Raw genomic sequence first — 17,750 nt, forward strand, 5'->3', positions numbered from 1 at the left:
GGGTGACTTGTATGGTATGTGACTTCTATCTCAATCAAACTGTTATTAAAAAAAAAAAACCTTAGGAAAGTTCCTGTGATTTAAATTGTGTTAAATAGAGGTGTCCTCTGCTAGATTTCCTTAGGGAAGGCTTAAAAGAAGGCAGGTATCAACAGGAATTGTCACCTCTTACTTTAACCAGTAGCTTCACAAAAACCAATGGACCAACCCGTTAGCTCCAGAGTAAGAGAATTATCAGCCAGAATCCACAGCCAAAAAAGCAAGAGCCCTGAGTGTAGGTGTGCCCATATGTATGTGTAGGCAAGGCAAAATTTTCCTGAAAGCCAAGTTCAGTTCTATGGTATTATTTGGGAAGGTCACGTGTACATTTGCTTCTGGTTTGTATCTAACTTGAAAAAGCCAACATTGACTGTGTACTCTATTATTAGGCAATTTTTCCAGTTTGGTGTTGCTCTATTCAATTTGTTCAGAGGATGAACTCACTTCTTGACTGCCTCAGGGTCCTGGTGCTGGAGAGGCAAGCTTCAGTCATGCCCGCTTTTCCTATTCTGCACTTCACGTGACCTGAGCCAGGCCACCACTAGGGAAGAACTCTTACGGCTGGAGAAGTTTCCTTCTCGCTTGCTGGCCTCCTGCAGGTGGAGGAGGCGCAGGGGTGACTAGGAGAGAGAAGGAGGCCCATTCTGGCTGGTCCCCTTCCAAGCAAGGCCCCGATGGAGGGGGCCTCCCAAAGGGAACAAAAGAGAGTAAGACAGGAGAGTACACATTCTTCTTTTTCTAAACATAGGCTTGAGATGGAGGGAAAGTTAAATTATGCTGCAATTTGAAAGTCATCCACTGAAGATAAACTCTCACTTCAAAGGAATTTCTCATTTTACTCCATCATGGTACCTCGGGGTCTATCAGTATTCAAATTTATTTAGCAATGACATGCAGAATGTATAGTACAAAGGGCCCATTTCATCACCCCATTTCCCAAGTTTTGTGTGTGTTTTTTTTTTTTTTTGCTAAGTTATGAGAAGTCCAGCAACTTAAAAATCAAAACAAAAACTAACAAGCGCGCGCGCGCAAAGATGGAAAAAAATCCTTGGTAGAAGTTACCATGAGGCGGGTGGCTTCAGAAAGGAAAAAACACAATCTCTGACTAATATGAAGGAGACTCCAAATTGCTCTTGGCAACAGTCTCTCAACCCCAGATTCCCCTCCCTCTATTCATCTCCGCAGTTCCCAGCCAAAGGAAAATAAACTGAACAGCTCTCTCCCTGGCCCAACCTGTAGGGCTGCACGGCTGAGCAAGCGCTGAGCAAACAGACATCCCATGCAATTATCCACCTGTGCAATCGCTGTAAACATGGGGCAGCCAGGCAGGGGCTCGCTGCTCTGATCAGGCTGATCATCTCAATCTTGCGAGAAAAATGCCTTTATTCTGGTGCCACGACATCAAAATGGAATACAATACGATCTTGTGCCCTCAAACCCAAGAGATTTTAAAGAAAAGAAGAAAGGAAGAAGAAAGGAAGAGGAAAATCGTCCTCCCCGTAAGAGTTGGTGTCAGGTCCAAAGAAGGAAAGCCCAGAGCATCCCTCAGATGGGCTTAGCTTCAAGGCAAGATTTATCAGTTCACCTTCTTCACAAAAGTGAGAGTTAATTTTAGGGGTAGTTATCTTACACCTATTGCACCATTCAAGATGGAAGGAGAGTTAACAGACCAAATGTCTGGGAATATTTATGGCCGCTCTGTCTCAAGGATTCATCTGACACCATTTTATTAGGACAGATATGTCAGGTCAGCTAAAACGGAGATGGACAGGAGCATGGGGAAATGGCACGAGTGGAGATATAGTGGATGGAGCACAATCTTTCCAGTTGAGTCCTGAAACACCTTGGCAGGCAGGCTTGAGCTGCTCTGAGAGTAATGGACAGTCAAGAGACCTGGGTTCTAGTGCTGGCTTCACAACTAAGTCCTGTGAACATGGACAAGCTTCCCCAACAGTAGGATGAGGGGCTTGGAGCTGAGAGTATGGAAAATGTCATCCCAGCTGCTGAGGAATGATGGTGGGGGTGGGGGGTGATGCTCTTGGAGCAGCTCTCAGCTTGGCTGACACTGCAGCAGGGAGGCACCAGTCCTCCTGGAGGCTGCATGCGGCTCTTGTCATCTCTAGCTGGGGTGCCCAAAAGTTAAGACTCTTCTTAGAATCCATGACTGTAAACCAATAATCTGAACAGCTGGGGCTTAAACAGCTTCATGAGCACTGTGTGCACTCCACAACGTCTCCTGGAGCCAGGGACCAGTCGTCATGACTGCAGCTTGGGGATACTCATCATTCTAACTGCTCACCCCTCTTCTTCCCCCAGATCTCCTGCTGCCTCTCCTTCTTCCTGGCCATGCTTCTGTAGCACCTTCCCACATATCATCTCACTTCAGTCACTCACTACTCACTGAAGGATGCACTATTACAATTACTATTCCCATTGACAGAGGCCAGGGACCAGGTCAGATTTCACTTACTAATGTATGCCCAACACTTAGCATCCTGCTTGGAATCACACATTAGACAATATAACAGTTGTTGAATAAATGACTGACTCATTGAATAGAAAGAAACTAAGGTTCAAGAAGGTTAACATCAGATGTAACACATACTATTTTGTACAATCATTACACCAGAGTGATGGATTCCTGTCTCTGCGACTAAAATGTAACATTCTAAACATGCGTGGTATAATGCGTAGCTTGGGTTCCTGGCTCTGTTACGCAGTAGCTGGGCAGCTTACTTAACCTCTTTGAGCTTCAGTTTCCTCACCTGCAAAGTGGAGCTAATGATTCATACCTGATGGGTTGTGTGGGTTAGAGGAGCTAATGTGCCAAGCACAGTATCTGGCACCTGGCAGATGGCCTCTGAATGTCCCATCCCTCTCCTCCTGCCTGTATCCTCTGGGGCTTATCTCCCAGGGCTGACACTGATACGGCAGGAAAAGCCGTTCTATGACCTCCAGGCCTTTGCTCTTTCAGTTTTCCTCCCTCAGGGTCCTGCCCCAATGCCTCCTCTTATTTTAATTCTTTGTTGACCTCTCTGGCTGCCAAAGTGCCTCTTCTCAGATCCCAAAGTGGCTCCCCCAGCTGTCTTTCGAGGACATCCTACTCGTTCCCTAGGTTTTGCTCATTCTGTGCAAGCCTCATCCATCTGTACTGGATGCCCCTTGGTGGCTCGTCCTGAGTCCTTTCTGCATCTCCCAGCAGGTCTTCCAAGGTGCTTGGTGGGACCCAAATCTATCAGTTTCATGAAGTTCTGGAACCCACGCTGGAGGCCTCAGGGCCCATGTGGCTGGTGTTCCATGGTTCTGTGCAAGAAGCACTAGACTCACCTGGCCCCTGGGGTCCCCAGTCCCTCATCTGTGGAAAGGAGGTGATGAGGACGGTGGTGGCTGTCCTTGTGTGGTCCCTCCCCAGTGTGGTAGTTTGGGACAACTTAGAAAACAGTACCAAACGCCATGCCCAGACGACAGAGCACAGACTGACCGCAGTCATCTTTTAGGAAGGCAGGTTTCTTTTCCCTTTCAGCCCAGGTTGGGCCTTAAGAGGAGAGGATGGCACCCAGGTTACTTTCTCTTCCTGGAGATCTATCCAGAGGAGCTTCCTAAGTGCTTCTAATCCTTAGGACTTAACTGGGTGAAAGAGTGGAGCTGAAACTTGAACCTGGTAGGGCCTTCGCCCTTCCTCTCCCTCCCCTTCCACAAAATCTTCTATGACTCTGGAGAAAACTGCCTGATTGTTTCAACCACTTCCTTTACATTTTCATATTTCTGCATTTGGAGGGATTGGAAGGGGTACGCCACTAGTCGGCCAATGAATCGCGGGAATGGGGCTGCCTCCTGTGCAGAACCCAGTACCAGGGGTTAAAAGAAAGCGAGCAGCCGTCAGGGCCCACCGCCCGCAGCCGGGACAACAGAAGCCAGAAACCAGGACGACCAAATCCAAGAATCCTCGGAGCCCTCGCCACAGACTCGAAGAAAACTGCACCCGCTCGACGCTCAGCGCCGGGTGTGTTGCGGGGTGCGGGCTCTTTCCAGAGTCGCTCCCAGGCCAGCCCGCCGTCCTGTGCCCGCCCGGCTGCAGGGAATCGGGCGCTCGCTCGGGAGGGCCACGCGGGTGGGGGCGCATGGAGCCGGCCCGTCCCACCCGGAGCCCGCCGCCTCCGGAGCTCCGGGACCCGGGCTTGGCTCCACCGTCCCCTCACCCCCAGGTCGGGGCACAGGAAGGGGTCTCCACCCAGCCTGTTGTGCTGGCGATTCAGCCCGGGGACCGCGACGGGACTCCCTCTGGCTCGCCCAGCGACTTGTGCCAATTCCCCCCTTAATTCCTGCCCCCGTCCTGAGTTCTGCCAGGAGTTGCCTTGGCTTTTTTCCCCGCCTCCCCGCCCCCCCGCCAAGTTTTGCATCTGATGTCGGGCGGACCAAGCTTTTCTTTTGCGGGGGGGTGGGGGTATTGAAACTAACAATGTCTATTGGCAACTATCTCCGGAGTGCCCCTCGCCCGCTCCGCTGTCCCTTCTCCGCCGCCCCCAAAACCTGCCGCGAGGGCCGCGAGCGGAGGGAACGCGAGCATTGCTGTATTTCCGAGCCCCCGTCCCTTCCCTGCGTTTGGCTGGGAGGTAGGCGGCCGCGCGCCCCTGCCTTCGCGCGGGGGCCCCAGCCCCGCTTTGCCCAGCACGCTCGGCTCCAGCCCAGGCGCGCCTTTGAAATTCCTCGCAGACGCCGCCACTCCCGCCCGGCGAGCGCCAGTCCGAGCCGCCGCCCGGGCCGGGGGTCCCCGTCGCGCGGAGCGCCAGCGCCCACGGTGCCCGGAGAGGGGACGCCGCCGCCGGGCGGCCGAGGGGCCTCCTTCCCACCCCCACCCCCCTGCAGGGCCGCCTGCCCGGAGCCCCGAGCCCATCCCAACCCGCTCGGGCCGAGGCCGCCGCAGACCCACCTGGCCGCCCCGGGGACGCCGCTCGTGCCCGGGTCGTGTCCTGAGCGCCGCCAGGGTCCCGGGCTGGGAATCCACGCGGCAGCGCTGCTCAGGGGAGCCTGCCGCAGCCGGCGGGAGGTTGTCATTGATTCGTGCTGGGCGAGTTAAGCCATTCCAGGAGTGGTTTTGAGAGAGCACTCCCACCCCTCCCTCCAACCAGAAGTATTTGGCAGGCAGCCCCTTTTCGTCCACCTGTACTGTTCAGCGCGGCACAAGGACCAATTTCACCAGTCGCGCTTTACGCCTCACTTTCTAATACTCAAAGTAAGCCCTTTCGTAAAGGTAAAGCAGAAATGAAAGTAAGGGTGGTGGAGGAGTTTTTTTCCCCCACTTTTCTCCTGGGTCTCTCCGTTTGTTTATTTTTTCTCTAATATTTCACAAAATGCCTTACCATTTATCTCAAATCAGGGGCGGCTTTTCATTGCTGTTGTTTTTTCTTCAATTCTGCATGTCTTTTATTTTTAGAGGCAATTTTATTTCCATTTGCCTGAAACCTGAGCCCAATAAAATTACTAGAATTATATGTTTTCTCTTTAAAGGGTCGTGAGTGTAACTTACCAAATAAAACACTGCACAGCAAGCATTCAAGTGGCAAATGAAAAAGAGGGAAGTGCAGGAAGGAAGCACAGGACGGTGGCCCCCTCCACCGGGTGGCCCAGGGGAGCCTGGCCCAGAGGAAGTTCTGAGGCCCTAGGTCGGGGCACCTACGGCCCCTCCTCCCCAGCAACAAACACAGTATCTCTAGGCTCTCCTTGGCTTTGTCTCCATTCTAAAACTGACTCAGAAATGCCAACCAGAGACCCAACAGTCCGCATTTGGGGTGGGCCAGCCACTAATCCCAGGAAGGTGTGGCAGAGCACTCCCCACCCCCCCAAGCTGTTCCTGGAAACCACACACCGTGCCCTTTTTGAAAACTGCCAGCTGGGAGGCTGCTGCTGTCAGCCCTCTTGCCCAGAACTGCCCTTCACCTGGGGGGCACCTTCACTAACTCCTTGGTACCTAGGCTGGTAGTTCTCAGAAGTGAGGGAGCAGCCAGGGAGGGAGGGTCCTTCCCTGGAGACCAGCTGCCTGGTGTGCGGTGGAGAATCAGCACAAAACAAGTGAGACTCATGAGAGACTTGGCCCTCCACGGCCTCTGCCACTCTACCAGGGCAGGCCACAGACATGAAAGCACCCCAAAGCCAAAGGTAAATCCCAAAGATCCATCAGTCTATGAAGGCCAAGGATAGGGATGGGGCTGAGGTTTGCAGATGGTTCAGACTTAAACATCTCCTCCAACAGGTGCCCCCTGCCTGAAATCCCAGGGTTAATGATTCATTCCTTTGTGGGGCACGCCCTGCAGAGAGCCTGTGCCAGGCAGGCAAATTTGCTTCAGGAAGGCAAATACCCCTGGGTCAGGGGCAGGAGTCTTCACAACGGGCTGGCAGGAGTTTGTCAGACCTTCTTGCTATGGTGGGGGGGTCACGGATGGCAGCTTGGATGGCAGCTTGTGTGGGCAGAGAGGCTCGGGACCAGAGAGGGGTGGGGAGGGAGGGGGGGAGAGGAGGGGAGGGGATGCTACATCAGGGAATCAGGCAGTGAAGGTCAGAAGGAAAGGTGCTTAATCAGGGCAGGTGGACAGTTTCCAAGATTGGATGACTCCATATAGCTTTTTATCAAAAACCATGTACTCCCGGAACAACCAAGCCGAAGAATGAAAAGTTAAATCCCTGTGTCCACAAAGGCGCTAATTAAATATCCAATCAAGTGTAACTCCACACTCTGCTCCCAGACCCAGTAGATAAAGGTGCATATGCATGACCTGGATGGAATCAGTATCAATGCAGAAGTGTTTGTTGTGCGCCCAGAAGTTGAGGTTCACCACAACGGCCTGGGTGGAGGTGGGGTGGGGTGGGTGCAGTAGGGTGCCGCCCTCGGAGCCTCACGTCTTGTGGGGAGATAAAGCACAGGGGGCTAGTCAGCGTGGGGCAGGGTACCTAGAATACTCTCTGGGGTCCAGTAAGGAACAGGGCGCTGATTCTACAGAGCAGACAAGGAGCCAAGGGCAGACATGAAGAAAGGACTCCTCTGGAGAGGGCTCCAGGAAGTGGTCCAGGCAGGCCTGGAAGTTTCAGCTGCTGTGGGCAGGAGGGCGTGTCAGGTGGGGGGAGTGAAGCCTGGGGGAGGGGGCAGCTGGCCTGGTTTAGAGGGTTCTCCCAGGGGATAAAGCATCAGGTTGGGGTCTACAAGGTAGAACTAGTTTATGGATACAGCTTCCAGCTAAAAGGAGAGAGTACAGGGCAGGGCCTGCTTTGGAGGGAGGGAGGATTGGAGCACCTCTTTCAGACCCAGCTGGAGCTGGATGTGGGCAGAGGGGGTGGAGGAGGGAGGCTGCAAGGAGGGGTGGGGGGAGAGTTGCGAGCCCAGCCCAGCCTGCCCCTAGGCGGCTCCTCCTAGCAGGGCTCCGGCCCCTGGACCTGAAGGAGTGTCTGAGTAGGCCAGTGGGTGGTGCCAGGGCTGACGATATTGCAGCCAAGTGCCCCAGGGGAAAGCTGGCCACGGTCCAGCCCACCGGCTGGGTACCGCAGTGGACAGTGGATGTCATTCCTCCCTCCCCCTCAATCACTGCCCCCCCCCCCCCACACACACACATGCACACACACACACACACACACTCCCTGTTGGGACACGCCCTTCAGAAGGGCTCTGGGCAAAAAGTGGGGAGCCTTGCCCCCCTGCCCCTCCAGCCTCGCCTCCCAGTTCTCAGCCCCCAATGCCAGCTGCCTCCTGGGAACAGGAACACAAAGGAGTCTAGGAGGGTGGGGTGGGGAGAGGGGTTGGGAGAGGCTCCCAAAGCCACACAGAGGGGCGCAGGGCGGGCCAGACTCTAGATCTGTGCATTTCCTATTGGGAGGTGGTTCCCTCCTAGGCCCTCTCTGGCCCCCTCCCTCTTACTCACCCTCCTCCTCTTCCCGCCCCACCCCCTTCCTGGGTCAGGTTGGTCAGAGCATTTGGAAACAGGCTGTCTTACAGACGCCTGGCCTTCCACATCTGCCTCCAAACCCACAACACACTCTTGTTCCAGGGAGGATGAAAGCTCCAGCTCCAACCACCAAGCAATGGCTCAGAAGGCTAAACAGAAGCACACGGAGCAAATCTGCTACCGTCAACCTGAAACTTTAGTGGTGCCTGGTCTTCAGCTGTGACGTAGGCACGCAGACAGCTTCTGTAGGGGCGCGTACGCGTACAGAATGCCCACATCCACGTGTAGAGACAGCGATGAGCCGTGTAATCTGAAAATAGTCATCACTCCCATGTATCGAGAATCTACCCCCTCATTTAATCCTCGCAACCACACCATGAGGTAGATCCTTTTATTTTCTCCATTTTACCGATGAGGAAAGTGGGGCTCAGAGCGGTGGTATCACTTGTTCAAGGTCACACAGCTTGATAAATCACAACCACTGGACATGACACCTGGGTTTTTGGACTCTGCTGCCCAGAGGCTGACCCCAGGGCTGGGCTCTGGCTCTTTGTCTAGTTCCTGCAACTGGTTCCCTAAGGAGCAGTTTGCTTTGCTGGTGTGTGCCTCCGTTTCCCCACCTGCTGAGCAGGCAGAGTAATGACTCCTACTAAACCGAGAGGCTGTTATTAGCCAGGAGGAGGCTGAGATGGAGGATAGACTACGGTAAAGCACTAGAGCAAGTCTTCCCTACAGGAGGATGCACATAGCAGTGGGGTGGACTGTTACTCAAGCCGAAAACTCAGAGTCACCCTTGCTGCCTCCCTCTCCTTCCCGCCCCTCACCCCACCCCAGCCAGTCATCCATGTGCAAGACTCAGATCTCCAAAGCAGACCTCCAATCTGCCCTCTTCCTGCCTCCCCCACTACTGCCCTAGCCACCAACCCCTCTCCCCTTGACTTGTGTAGGACCCCTTCACTGCCCCCCCCACCACACTGCTCCCATTTCTGCCCTGCTTCTTCTACCCAGAGCCACACGGCTGCCCAGGTAATCTTTAAATGTGCATCTGGTCATGTCACAGGGCACTTAACATGCAGTCCAAACTGTTCACCGTGGCCCACGAGGCACAGAGAAATCCCCGCTTCTCTCTCCAAACTGACCCCTGCCCACCCCCCCAACCTCCAGTCACAAGCAGACAGACCGCGTCCCTTTACCTTCCTGTTGTGGGACCTTCCTTGGCCTGACATGCCCTCCCCCTACCTCAGGTCTTGAAGAAGCATCACCTCCTCAGAGAAAGCTTCCTGGACCACCACAGATATATTAGAAAACCCGCCCCCCATTATCTATTTCTGACCCTTGACCAACGCACTCATGCAGCTTGCATACCTTTATTTAATAGCATGTTTAGATTGAATTATGTTTTGACTGTCCCTCCCAGTAGAACAGAGGCCACTTGTGGGCTGGGGACCCTGTGTGTCTTTTTCACGGTAGCCTCCTGGCAAATAGATGAGGAAAAACTTTGTAAAGAGAGCCCAGACCCAGGAGACAGGAGAACTGGATCTAGTCCTGGCTTGGCCACTGGCAGGCTGTGTGCCTCTGGGGACGCCACACGGTCTCCCACATCCTCATCTTCATCCTCTGTAAAGGGGGATTATGGATGAGGTGATGACCAGGTGACCGACCAGGTCAACACTCTGCAGCCAGGCTGGTGCCAAACAAGAAGAGAATCCTGGCCATGATGCATTTGAGAGGGTTTCGAGAAGGTTTTGCTTCTGTCGTCAGCCCTGCTGATTTTTCATGCGAATCAGCTTTTGGGGACTGAGGCATTCCCACAGCTGCAACCACCTGCCATCCATCTTGTCCTGAAAGCTTGGAAACAGGCTGGTCCAGAGCAAGCAGTGACGACCTCCAAGAGAACCAGCATAAGCCCCATCAGGGCTGATTTTATCTGGGGATTTCTACCCCACAGCCACGCTCCCTCGCCGCACCAGGTCTGAGGGCCTTTCCTCTGATGAGGTGTATGCATGCGGTGCTTTGAGTTTTCAGTGGCTTCTAAACCTGTCATGTTGCTTGGCCTTCATAACAACCCTGAGTCACACTTTGCAGATGAGGAAACTGAAGCCTAGATTAAAAATCGAGTGAGTGGCAGAATGGAGATCTTTGAAATCAGTGATGCAAATCTCTCATGAGATTAACATTCTTTTAAAAATTTATGTATATAAGTATATAATTTTGAAGAGAATATTGAACTATATAAAAAAAAACCGTGAAATTCTTCCATAATAGAATTTTGAAACCGAGGTGAAAGTGACCCAGAAACACACCACATTAGGCAACGTGGCGGCCATGCAGGGCCGTGAGTCTCACCTCAGTGCCCCCTGGCCCTCACCCCCAGCCCCCCACTAAACGCAGGCTTCACTTGACATTCCTACTTTGCACTTCTTAGGTGCTCGACAAATGTTTAATTAAATTTTGAGGAAAACTGAGAAAACTCAACTGGCTGGAGCACAAAGGTGGTGCTTCAGGGGAACCCAGGTTCCTCCATCTTGGCCCAGCCTCCTGTCTGATGACAGCTGAGCCCTCACTATTCTGAAGTCCCCGGTTTGTACTGTTATCGCAAGGACGTCCCTGTAGTCACGCGGCTCTATCACTTTGATCCTCAGATCAGATTTTATTGAAATGTATTAAAATACCAAAGTGGGACAACAGTTCATCGCTGTTTAGCACTGAGAACAGAGAAGGATCCAGGACTGAATCTAAGTTAAGCTTATATGGTCACAGAGCTTATCCAAATCCGCACATATTTCTGCCCCCAGGTCGTAGGGCAGCAGACCCATCATCCAGAACCCACTGGCAGTTTGCCAGGCTCCTTGACCCAACTCCCCGATGTCTTCAAGCACACAGAGGTGAACCAGGGGTGCCGAGTCCTGTGGCCGGCTGGCCTTTGGCTGTCCAGTCCAGTGGGAGCTGGAGAAGAAGGCGAGGCCCCAGGGGGAGGCCTGGATACTTGGACCCCTCCTCCCACATCTCAGGTGTGCTGGGACACCAGCTGGGGCTTGTCCTGACCTCAGGTGGGAGCCTCTGAAAGGAGGTACAGGCTGAGCACAGGGTGCCAGAATCGTTCTCGCTGGGGAAATAAGGGGGAAGTACCCGGCCTGGCTGGGTGCGCAACACACAGGGCGAGTGAGCTCACAGCCTGAGGGCCCCAGGGCTGCCAGGGCCTCACCCTCCTCCCAGATTGTATCAGTGGCACCCTCGGGAGGAGGGGAGGGGGCCACGAGCTTCAGCACAGCGGGTGGGGCTCTGGGTGACTGGGCCTGCCACCACCAGAGCAGGCTGGGCGTCTAGGGGGGAGGGCTTGGCCAAGATGTGGCCAGTGGGGGCACTGGCAGGAAAGGGGGCCACACTACCAGACAGAGAGGCAGCGTCCCTCCTCTCTTCCTCCCTCCCTCCACCTCCCTCCCTTCCTTCCTTTCACAGGTATATACTGACTGCCTTTCTATGGCCCCCACTACTTAGGCTTTGGCTATAAAGAGAACACATGGACACATCATGTCTCCATCCTCGTGGAGCTGACCTTCGGAAAGACAATGAACAGATAACCATCTACCATGAAGTCAGCTGGGTGAGGTCAAGTCTTTGTCCCTAGGTCTTTTCCTCGGGGAAACCACCCCTGCATTGTCTCCTGCAGCCTCTCACTTCATTTGATCCCCTTCCTGAGGGACCGGGAGAGCAGGATTTATTGCTCCCACAGAGAGTGAGGAAATGGGGTCGAGGGTGGGGAGGTGACTTGCCCAAGGTCACACTGGGCGCAGTGGTGAAGCCGCTGCCTGCAGCCCCAGCTACCTGACTCCTTGCCCAGTGCTCCCAGCGCTGGCCCTCTTCCCCAGCACAGTCACCTAGACTTACCTGCAAAGCAAGGAGAGAACTTAATTCCATGCTTTTACAGACACCTTTTTTTTTTTAAAGGGGATATTTATGCACAGCATACTAAAAAAAAGAAAGAGAAGAATGAGAATAAAGAGGGAAAAAAAACTAAGAATCTCAACCAAGACGAACAACTAACTTACCTAATGTTAAATGACACTTGCAAGACAGGACCCTGTGGGTCTAGGCAGCCTAGGGAGCTGAGGTCCAGGCTACACCAGTTGCAGACTCTGGCCTTGACCCTAGTTCCCTTTGGCAAATATGATGAAAGTTGGTCTGTCCTTCCTGGGTCCCTGCAAATGTGTGAGGCCCCCTTCCCCAACCAGATTGTTGGTACCTTTGGGCATAACCTGGGTGCTCACTTATCCCTTAGCTGATGTTTGCCCAGGAGGAGGAAGGGTGGTGACAGGAATGGGGAGGATGAGGCAGGGCTGTAGGTGTGCACACGGGCGTCCTCGTGTGGGTGTACCGTGTGAGGCGGCTGGTGAGTAGAGGCACCAGCGGCTGGGCTGTGTGGCTGATTGCTCGCTGGGGAAGCGCCGTGCACCAGCCCCTTCTCTGTTGGATGAAACCATGAACAGGGCTCCAACACCCTCTGGAAAAGAGTCTGTCCTCACTGGTCCCAGGGTGCTCGGGCAGAGGTTGGCCTCGCCCCATCCCTCGTGCTGGTCAGAGTGCCCCTGCCTGCTGGGGGTGGGGGATGCTGAGAATGGCTAGGACAGCCCACCACCCTTCCTGAGGGCCAGACAAGCCAGCTGAGCTGCAGGCTCAGCCCAGTGACCTCCACTCATTAAAGCTGGCGTTTTCATTAAGGTCAAGGGTAGGCTTGTAGGATGAATGGGGGAACAAGGCAGAACTGAATGGTCACGATGGAGATCAAAACAAGGGCCTTGGCCTCCTCCAAGGACCACATCAAAGAAAAGACTCACTGTTAACCCCCAAGGACAGGAAAATAATCGTAATCATAACAGCCGCCAGCATTGTGCTAAGAGCTTTGCAGGCATTATTTCTTTTGCTCCTTATCAACAGTTCTATGAAGTCTATACATTACTATTCCCCTTTTACAGAAGGGCAGCTCACAGCCAGGATTGGAACATAGATCACAATGACCGCCTTTAAACGTCACTTTTAATCCTGAAAAACTGCATAAGGTAGCTCTGCATATTTTCAGACTTTGAATGGAATGGGAGAAACCAGAGTGAGACAGAAGGTAAGACCTGTTCCTCATAACAGGGCAAAAACATCAGAGCAGGCCCTTGTCTGAGGCTGTCCATGCTGTCTGGGCATCTCAAGGCCGAGCCTAAATAGCTATCTGCCCAGCAGAGTCAGCAGGCTCCCCTAGCAGTGAGCTCTAGGACCAATAAAGTCCTTGGTAAAGACTTTGCATTTCCTTGAAGAAGGGGGAGGCGTAACAGCCTGGACTGTGTGCTGCTCAGGAGTATGGGCTGCAGTGGTTGGAGCGTGGTGATATTGCTCTGAACGTGGATTCTTTTCTCTCTCTCTCTCTCTCTAAAATAAATTTTATTTATTTATTTATTTATTTATTGGCTGTGTTGGGTCTTCGTTGCTGTGCGTGGGCTTTCTCTAGTTGTGGTGATTGGGGGCTTCTCCTGTTGTGGAGCACGGGCTCTAGGCACGTGGGCTTCAGTAGTTGTGGCACATGGGCTCATTAATTGTGGCTCGCGGGCTCTAGAGCACAGGCTTGGTAGTTGTGGTGCACGGGCTTAGTTGCTCTGCGGCATGTGGGATCTTCTCGGACCAGGGATCGAACCCACGTCCCCTGCATTGGCAGGCGGATTCTTAACCACTGTACCACCAGGGAAGCCCAGAACATGGATTCCCGATCCTCAGCTAGAATCGCTGGACAGATGGCTGCAATGCAGATTCCTGGGCCCCACCTCAGGCCCACGGACTCAGAATCCAAACCCCAAGTCTCCATTTCCACAAACCCTAGGGGATGCACGCTGATGTGGCCGAAGCAGTGGTGATTGGTAACTGGTTGGTTTGGCCTTGCTGGTGAGTGTTCCCTGGTTGAGAGTCAGTGCTGTGAAAAGACCCAGTCACTGACCTAGGTCCTTCCGTTGTGTGTTGGAGGTAGGGGGTGGGGACAGGGATCACACCTTAAGCATGTTCTTTACGTCAACCATTTCAAATAGCTGCATAGAGTGCCATGAGTGGACACATCACTGCACACGTAACCACTCCCTACTCTTGGACACTTGGGGCTTTTCCATATTATAGATAATATGAGGATGAACATCCTTATGAATATCTCCCCCCTATTTTGGATTACTGTCTTAGATTAGATCCTCAGAAAAAAGGCGAAAAGCATATGAACATTTTCATGGCTCCTAACATGTAAAGTTAAGTTGCGTTTTCCAAAAAAAACTGCACGTGCAGGCTGACCCTGCAGTGTTCAAGAGTGCCAGTTTCACCACAGGGCTGCCAGCATTTCTACCATCTCCCTTTAAAAATAAAGAATTGAGGCTGGATCGTCCAAGTGACCTGTGGCCTATCTGAAGTTACACTTAGTCAATGCCAGAACTGGGACAAGAACACAGGGATGTCTTATTCACACGCCAGGGCGTTTTGCTGCTGCTGACTTTCTCCATCTCCAACCAGGCAGGAGGGAACCATCGAGCCTGGCACCTCACTCCCTCTCTGTCCCACTCTCCCTGCCAGCTCCGACTTCAGCTGCCCAAGGAGCCCACGTTTCAGTGCTTTTCATTGTTTTTCTGCCTCTAAAACCGGGGCCTCTCCTCTGCTCAAGTTCCCCGCCCTCCGTGAACCCTCAGAGCAGGTCATTACATACCTGAACTGCAGGTTAGGTGTAGATAAGTGGGTGGGAAAGCAGTGGGACAAAGGCGAGGTACAGCCAAGGGGAGGGGCAAAGGCCAGCCAGACTGGCCAGAGCAGCGGGTGCCGCGAGAGGAAAGACACAGTGGGAAGGTGGCCGGGGTCTGGCACGCCAGGCTAGGGAGGGCCTTGAGCGCATGCCTAGCCAGCCATCTGCTGCTACGGGGCCCGGGGCTGTTTCCTTAGGAGAGCTGGACTCTGGCTTCAGCAGGGCCCCTAACAGGGTGTCTTGGTGGGCTTCAGAGGGTCCTTAAACCCTCAGCTAGACCATAAGTAAAACTGCATGAGTATGTGAGCCTGTTCATTTTTCTGGAGAGATAGCCCAGCATGTTCATCAGCTTTTCGGAAAGGCTTCTCACCACCCCCTCGTCTTCCAAAGTTCAAAACAAAATTAAAACGAAAGGTAAAAGTCAACTAGAAATATAAACTTTGTTCTATGAGTTATATATATATTTTTATCCATGGTAAAAAGAGAAGAAATAATTATAGATGGTCCTTCTCAGATAGGTAGATGGTAGATGGATAGATACATAGGTCGGTGACAGAGAGATACATAGGTAGATAGATAGATAGATGACAGATAATTATAGATGATAGATGACTGATAGATAATTGCTAATGGTAGATGACAGACAATTGATAGATAGAATCTACATTTAGCAAAAAGTTACAGTAAAGACATTATTTGTGCCACCTAAGTTTTCTTCTTCCCCCCTGTGTGACAGGGAGCTGGAGGAACTGGGAGGACCTGGAAGACTTGGCACGGAGGTGTTCAAATCACTGCCCTCCAGGACGATCAGAGACAAAGATAAAGTCTTTGTGAAGTGACAATGTCAGTTAGTGGGAAAAATGGGATTTGATCTCACAACTTCTCCGGAGCCATCTCTTGCCCCGGACACACTTGAAAACAATCACCGCGAGCCTTTCTCCAGCACTTAGTGGGTGTCAGGCACTGTGCTAAGTGCTTTACAAGTATTATCTTGTTTACCACTCAGCAGCCCTGGTGGTTTGGGCAGTACTATACCTTCTATTTTACAAGGGAGGAAATGGAGGCCCAGGGACGTGAAGTCATTGGCCCCAAAGCAAACAGCTGCAAGTGGAACAGTGGGTACCAGAAGCCAGGCGGGCTGGGTCGTGGAGCTGGGCCTCAATACAGCCTTTGAGAGCAGTTTCGTCGTGTGGTCAGTAATCCACCCTATTTCTATCTTCCACAAAAGGGCTAGACCCTGAATAGCTTGGCCCTACTATTCTCTTTGCCTTTAAAGGGATAGTTTAGTGAATATACTTGAAATTATCCAGGCTGATCGTCAATACTTGTTAAAAAAAAAAATTGGTAGTAGTAGTAGTTATAGTAATACTTCCCATTTATTGAGCATCTGAGTCGGACAATATACAAAAGGGTGTATAGTCATTTTCTTGATTCCATCCTTACATCAAGCCTCCAAGATGAGTATCAGGGGGTCCCCTTTACAGATAGGGGTACTGAGGTCCCAGGAAGTTTAGATTACCTGCCTGAGGTCACCTAGTGAGTGGAGGAGGGCTGGACTGCACCCCTGTTCTTTCTGATTCTTTGTCTCTTGCTGGGTAATGCCAGGCACAGAGGTGCAGGGGTTGGCTTTTTTGTTGGGGCCCGCCTGATGGTTGGGGGATGAAAAAGGCCCAGGTCAGAGGAAAGGAAGGAAGGAAGGAGAGAAAGAAAGGAAGAAGGGAAGAAGGGAGGGATGGAGGGACAGAGGGAGGAAGGAAGAAAGAAGGAAGGAAGGGAGTAAGGGAACACAGATGGTAGCACAGGCTATGTGTCGGGCAGCACCAAGATATGGATGAATGACCCAAATCTAGAGCTGCAATTTCAAAAGCCCCACCAGAAAGGGGCAGTGGCCACTGGCCACAGTAAGTGAATCCGTCTCCCCTGAGTCACTCACTCCAGGATACTGTCAGAGGCGGGGCCTATGTCTTTTTGGAATCTGGCTACAGTCTTTGAGGCCAAAACTACCCCATAAAATGTTCTTGTGAGGTTCAGGTGAAGATGGGAGTATGCCCCTGGGATTAAAATGTGTGGCCCTTTCACTTCCTCCCCTCTCTTGGGTTTTTGATCTTGATCCTGGAAGGCTTAGGGTGTGGGTCGCATGAAACGCAGGAGGCAGAAGGGACAGCCAGCCCCCAGGATGGAACTAGGAGGGTAGGGGCGGACAGGGTCACAGCTGTGGTTCAGGGTCATGGCTGGGAAAACCTGAAGGGAGAACCATGCAAGTCAAGCCCAGAGGCCAAAGCTGGGCACAGAGTCTGAGAGGCCTTCGGGGCAGAGCTTGCAGCCTGTGTTCCGAGCAAGCAAGCAGGCGGGGGTCCGGGCAGGCATGATGCTGGCACAAGCCGGTGTGACGAGGGGTGAGGAGTCCGTCTGGACAGCCATGATGAAAGAGTCTGGGCTGGATGCCAAGCCCTGGTGGGGTGAGAGGACCCCCTCACAAATGACCCAGTGAGCCTGGGCATCCCCAGGCAAGGTGGCCACTCTCTTCTGGTGGGGGGGGGGGGGGGAGTGGCTCTGCACTCAGAGTCCTGGGGCTGTTCTCTGGGCTTGAGCTGAGCGTGACCAGGGAGAGCGGGCCCCCAGGAGGCTGCGGCTGGTGCCCGTGTCCCAGAAGCCAGGCTCGTCTTCCATGGCGGCCTCCAAAATCCACCCCATCCACCTCTCAGAGCCTTTACTCCCCTGCCCCTCCAGTCCTCTTGGGCCTGGTATTATGTTTTCATTTCAGAGAATAAAACTTTATGTTTCTTGATCTTGAAAGTACCATACACGCGTTGAGGAAACCTCCCTGTGCTGAGGATCCTATGATGAAGGCAGATTTTCACCCTGATTCCCTCACTAGCCATTTCACAGTGAGCATTTTTCCCTGGTGCCCTTGCCCTGCCCCCCGCCCCCCCACCATCCCTGTACTTTTTGCCACCTCATCTCAAGTCTTACCTGCAGGTGCTTCTGGCTGGCATCTGTGTACTCAGAGTAAGTAAGCCACGCTGTCA

The 17,750-nt window shown here is 52.8% G+C and overlaps 1 protein-coding gene across 8 annotated transcripts in view; it reads right to left on the reverse strand.

Moving 5' to 3' along the window:
- The window catches only part of ZBTB7C (zinc finger and BTB domain containing 7C), a 353,420-nt gene that overhangs the window by 101,262 nt on the left and 234,408 nt on the right, over positions 1-17,750 (reverse strand). Inside the window, exon 1 of one of the 8 annotated variants that reach the window (XM_057698330.1) lies at positions 17,695-17,716. The exons of 4 other annotated variants lie outside the window; for them this stretch is intronic. Coding sequence is in view for 1 of the 4 variants with exons in the window: in XM_057698329.1 (XP_057554312.1) it covers positions 4,970-5,094 (125 nt within the window). In the remaining 3 variants the exon portion in view is untranslated. Of the gene's footprint in view, positions 1-4,969; positions 5,178-17,694; positions 17,717-17,750 lie in introns of those variants that run through there. 3 more of the 8 variants (XM_057698329.1, XM_057698333.1, XM_057698334.1) reach the window with 3 other exon arrangements.

The sequence above is a fragment of the Hippopotamus amphibius genome, chromosome 11 (genome assembly GCF_030028045.1).
Source record: "Hippopotamus amphibius kiboko isolate mHipAmp2 chromosome 11, mHipAmp2.hap2, whole genome shotgun sequence".
NCBI classification, from domain to species: Eukaryota; Metazoa; Chordata; class Mammalia; order Artiodactyla; family Hippopotamidae; genus Hippopotamus; species Hippopotamus amphibius.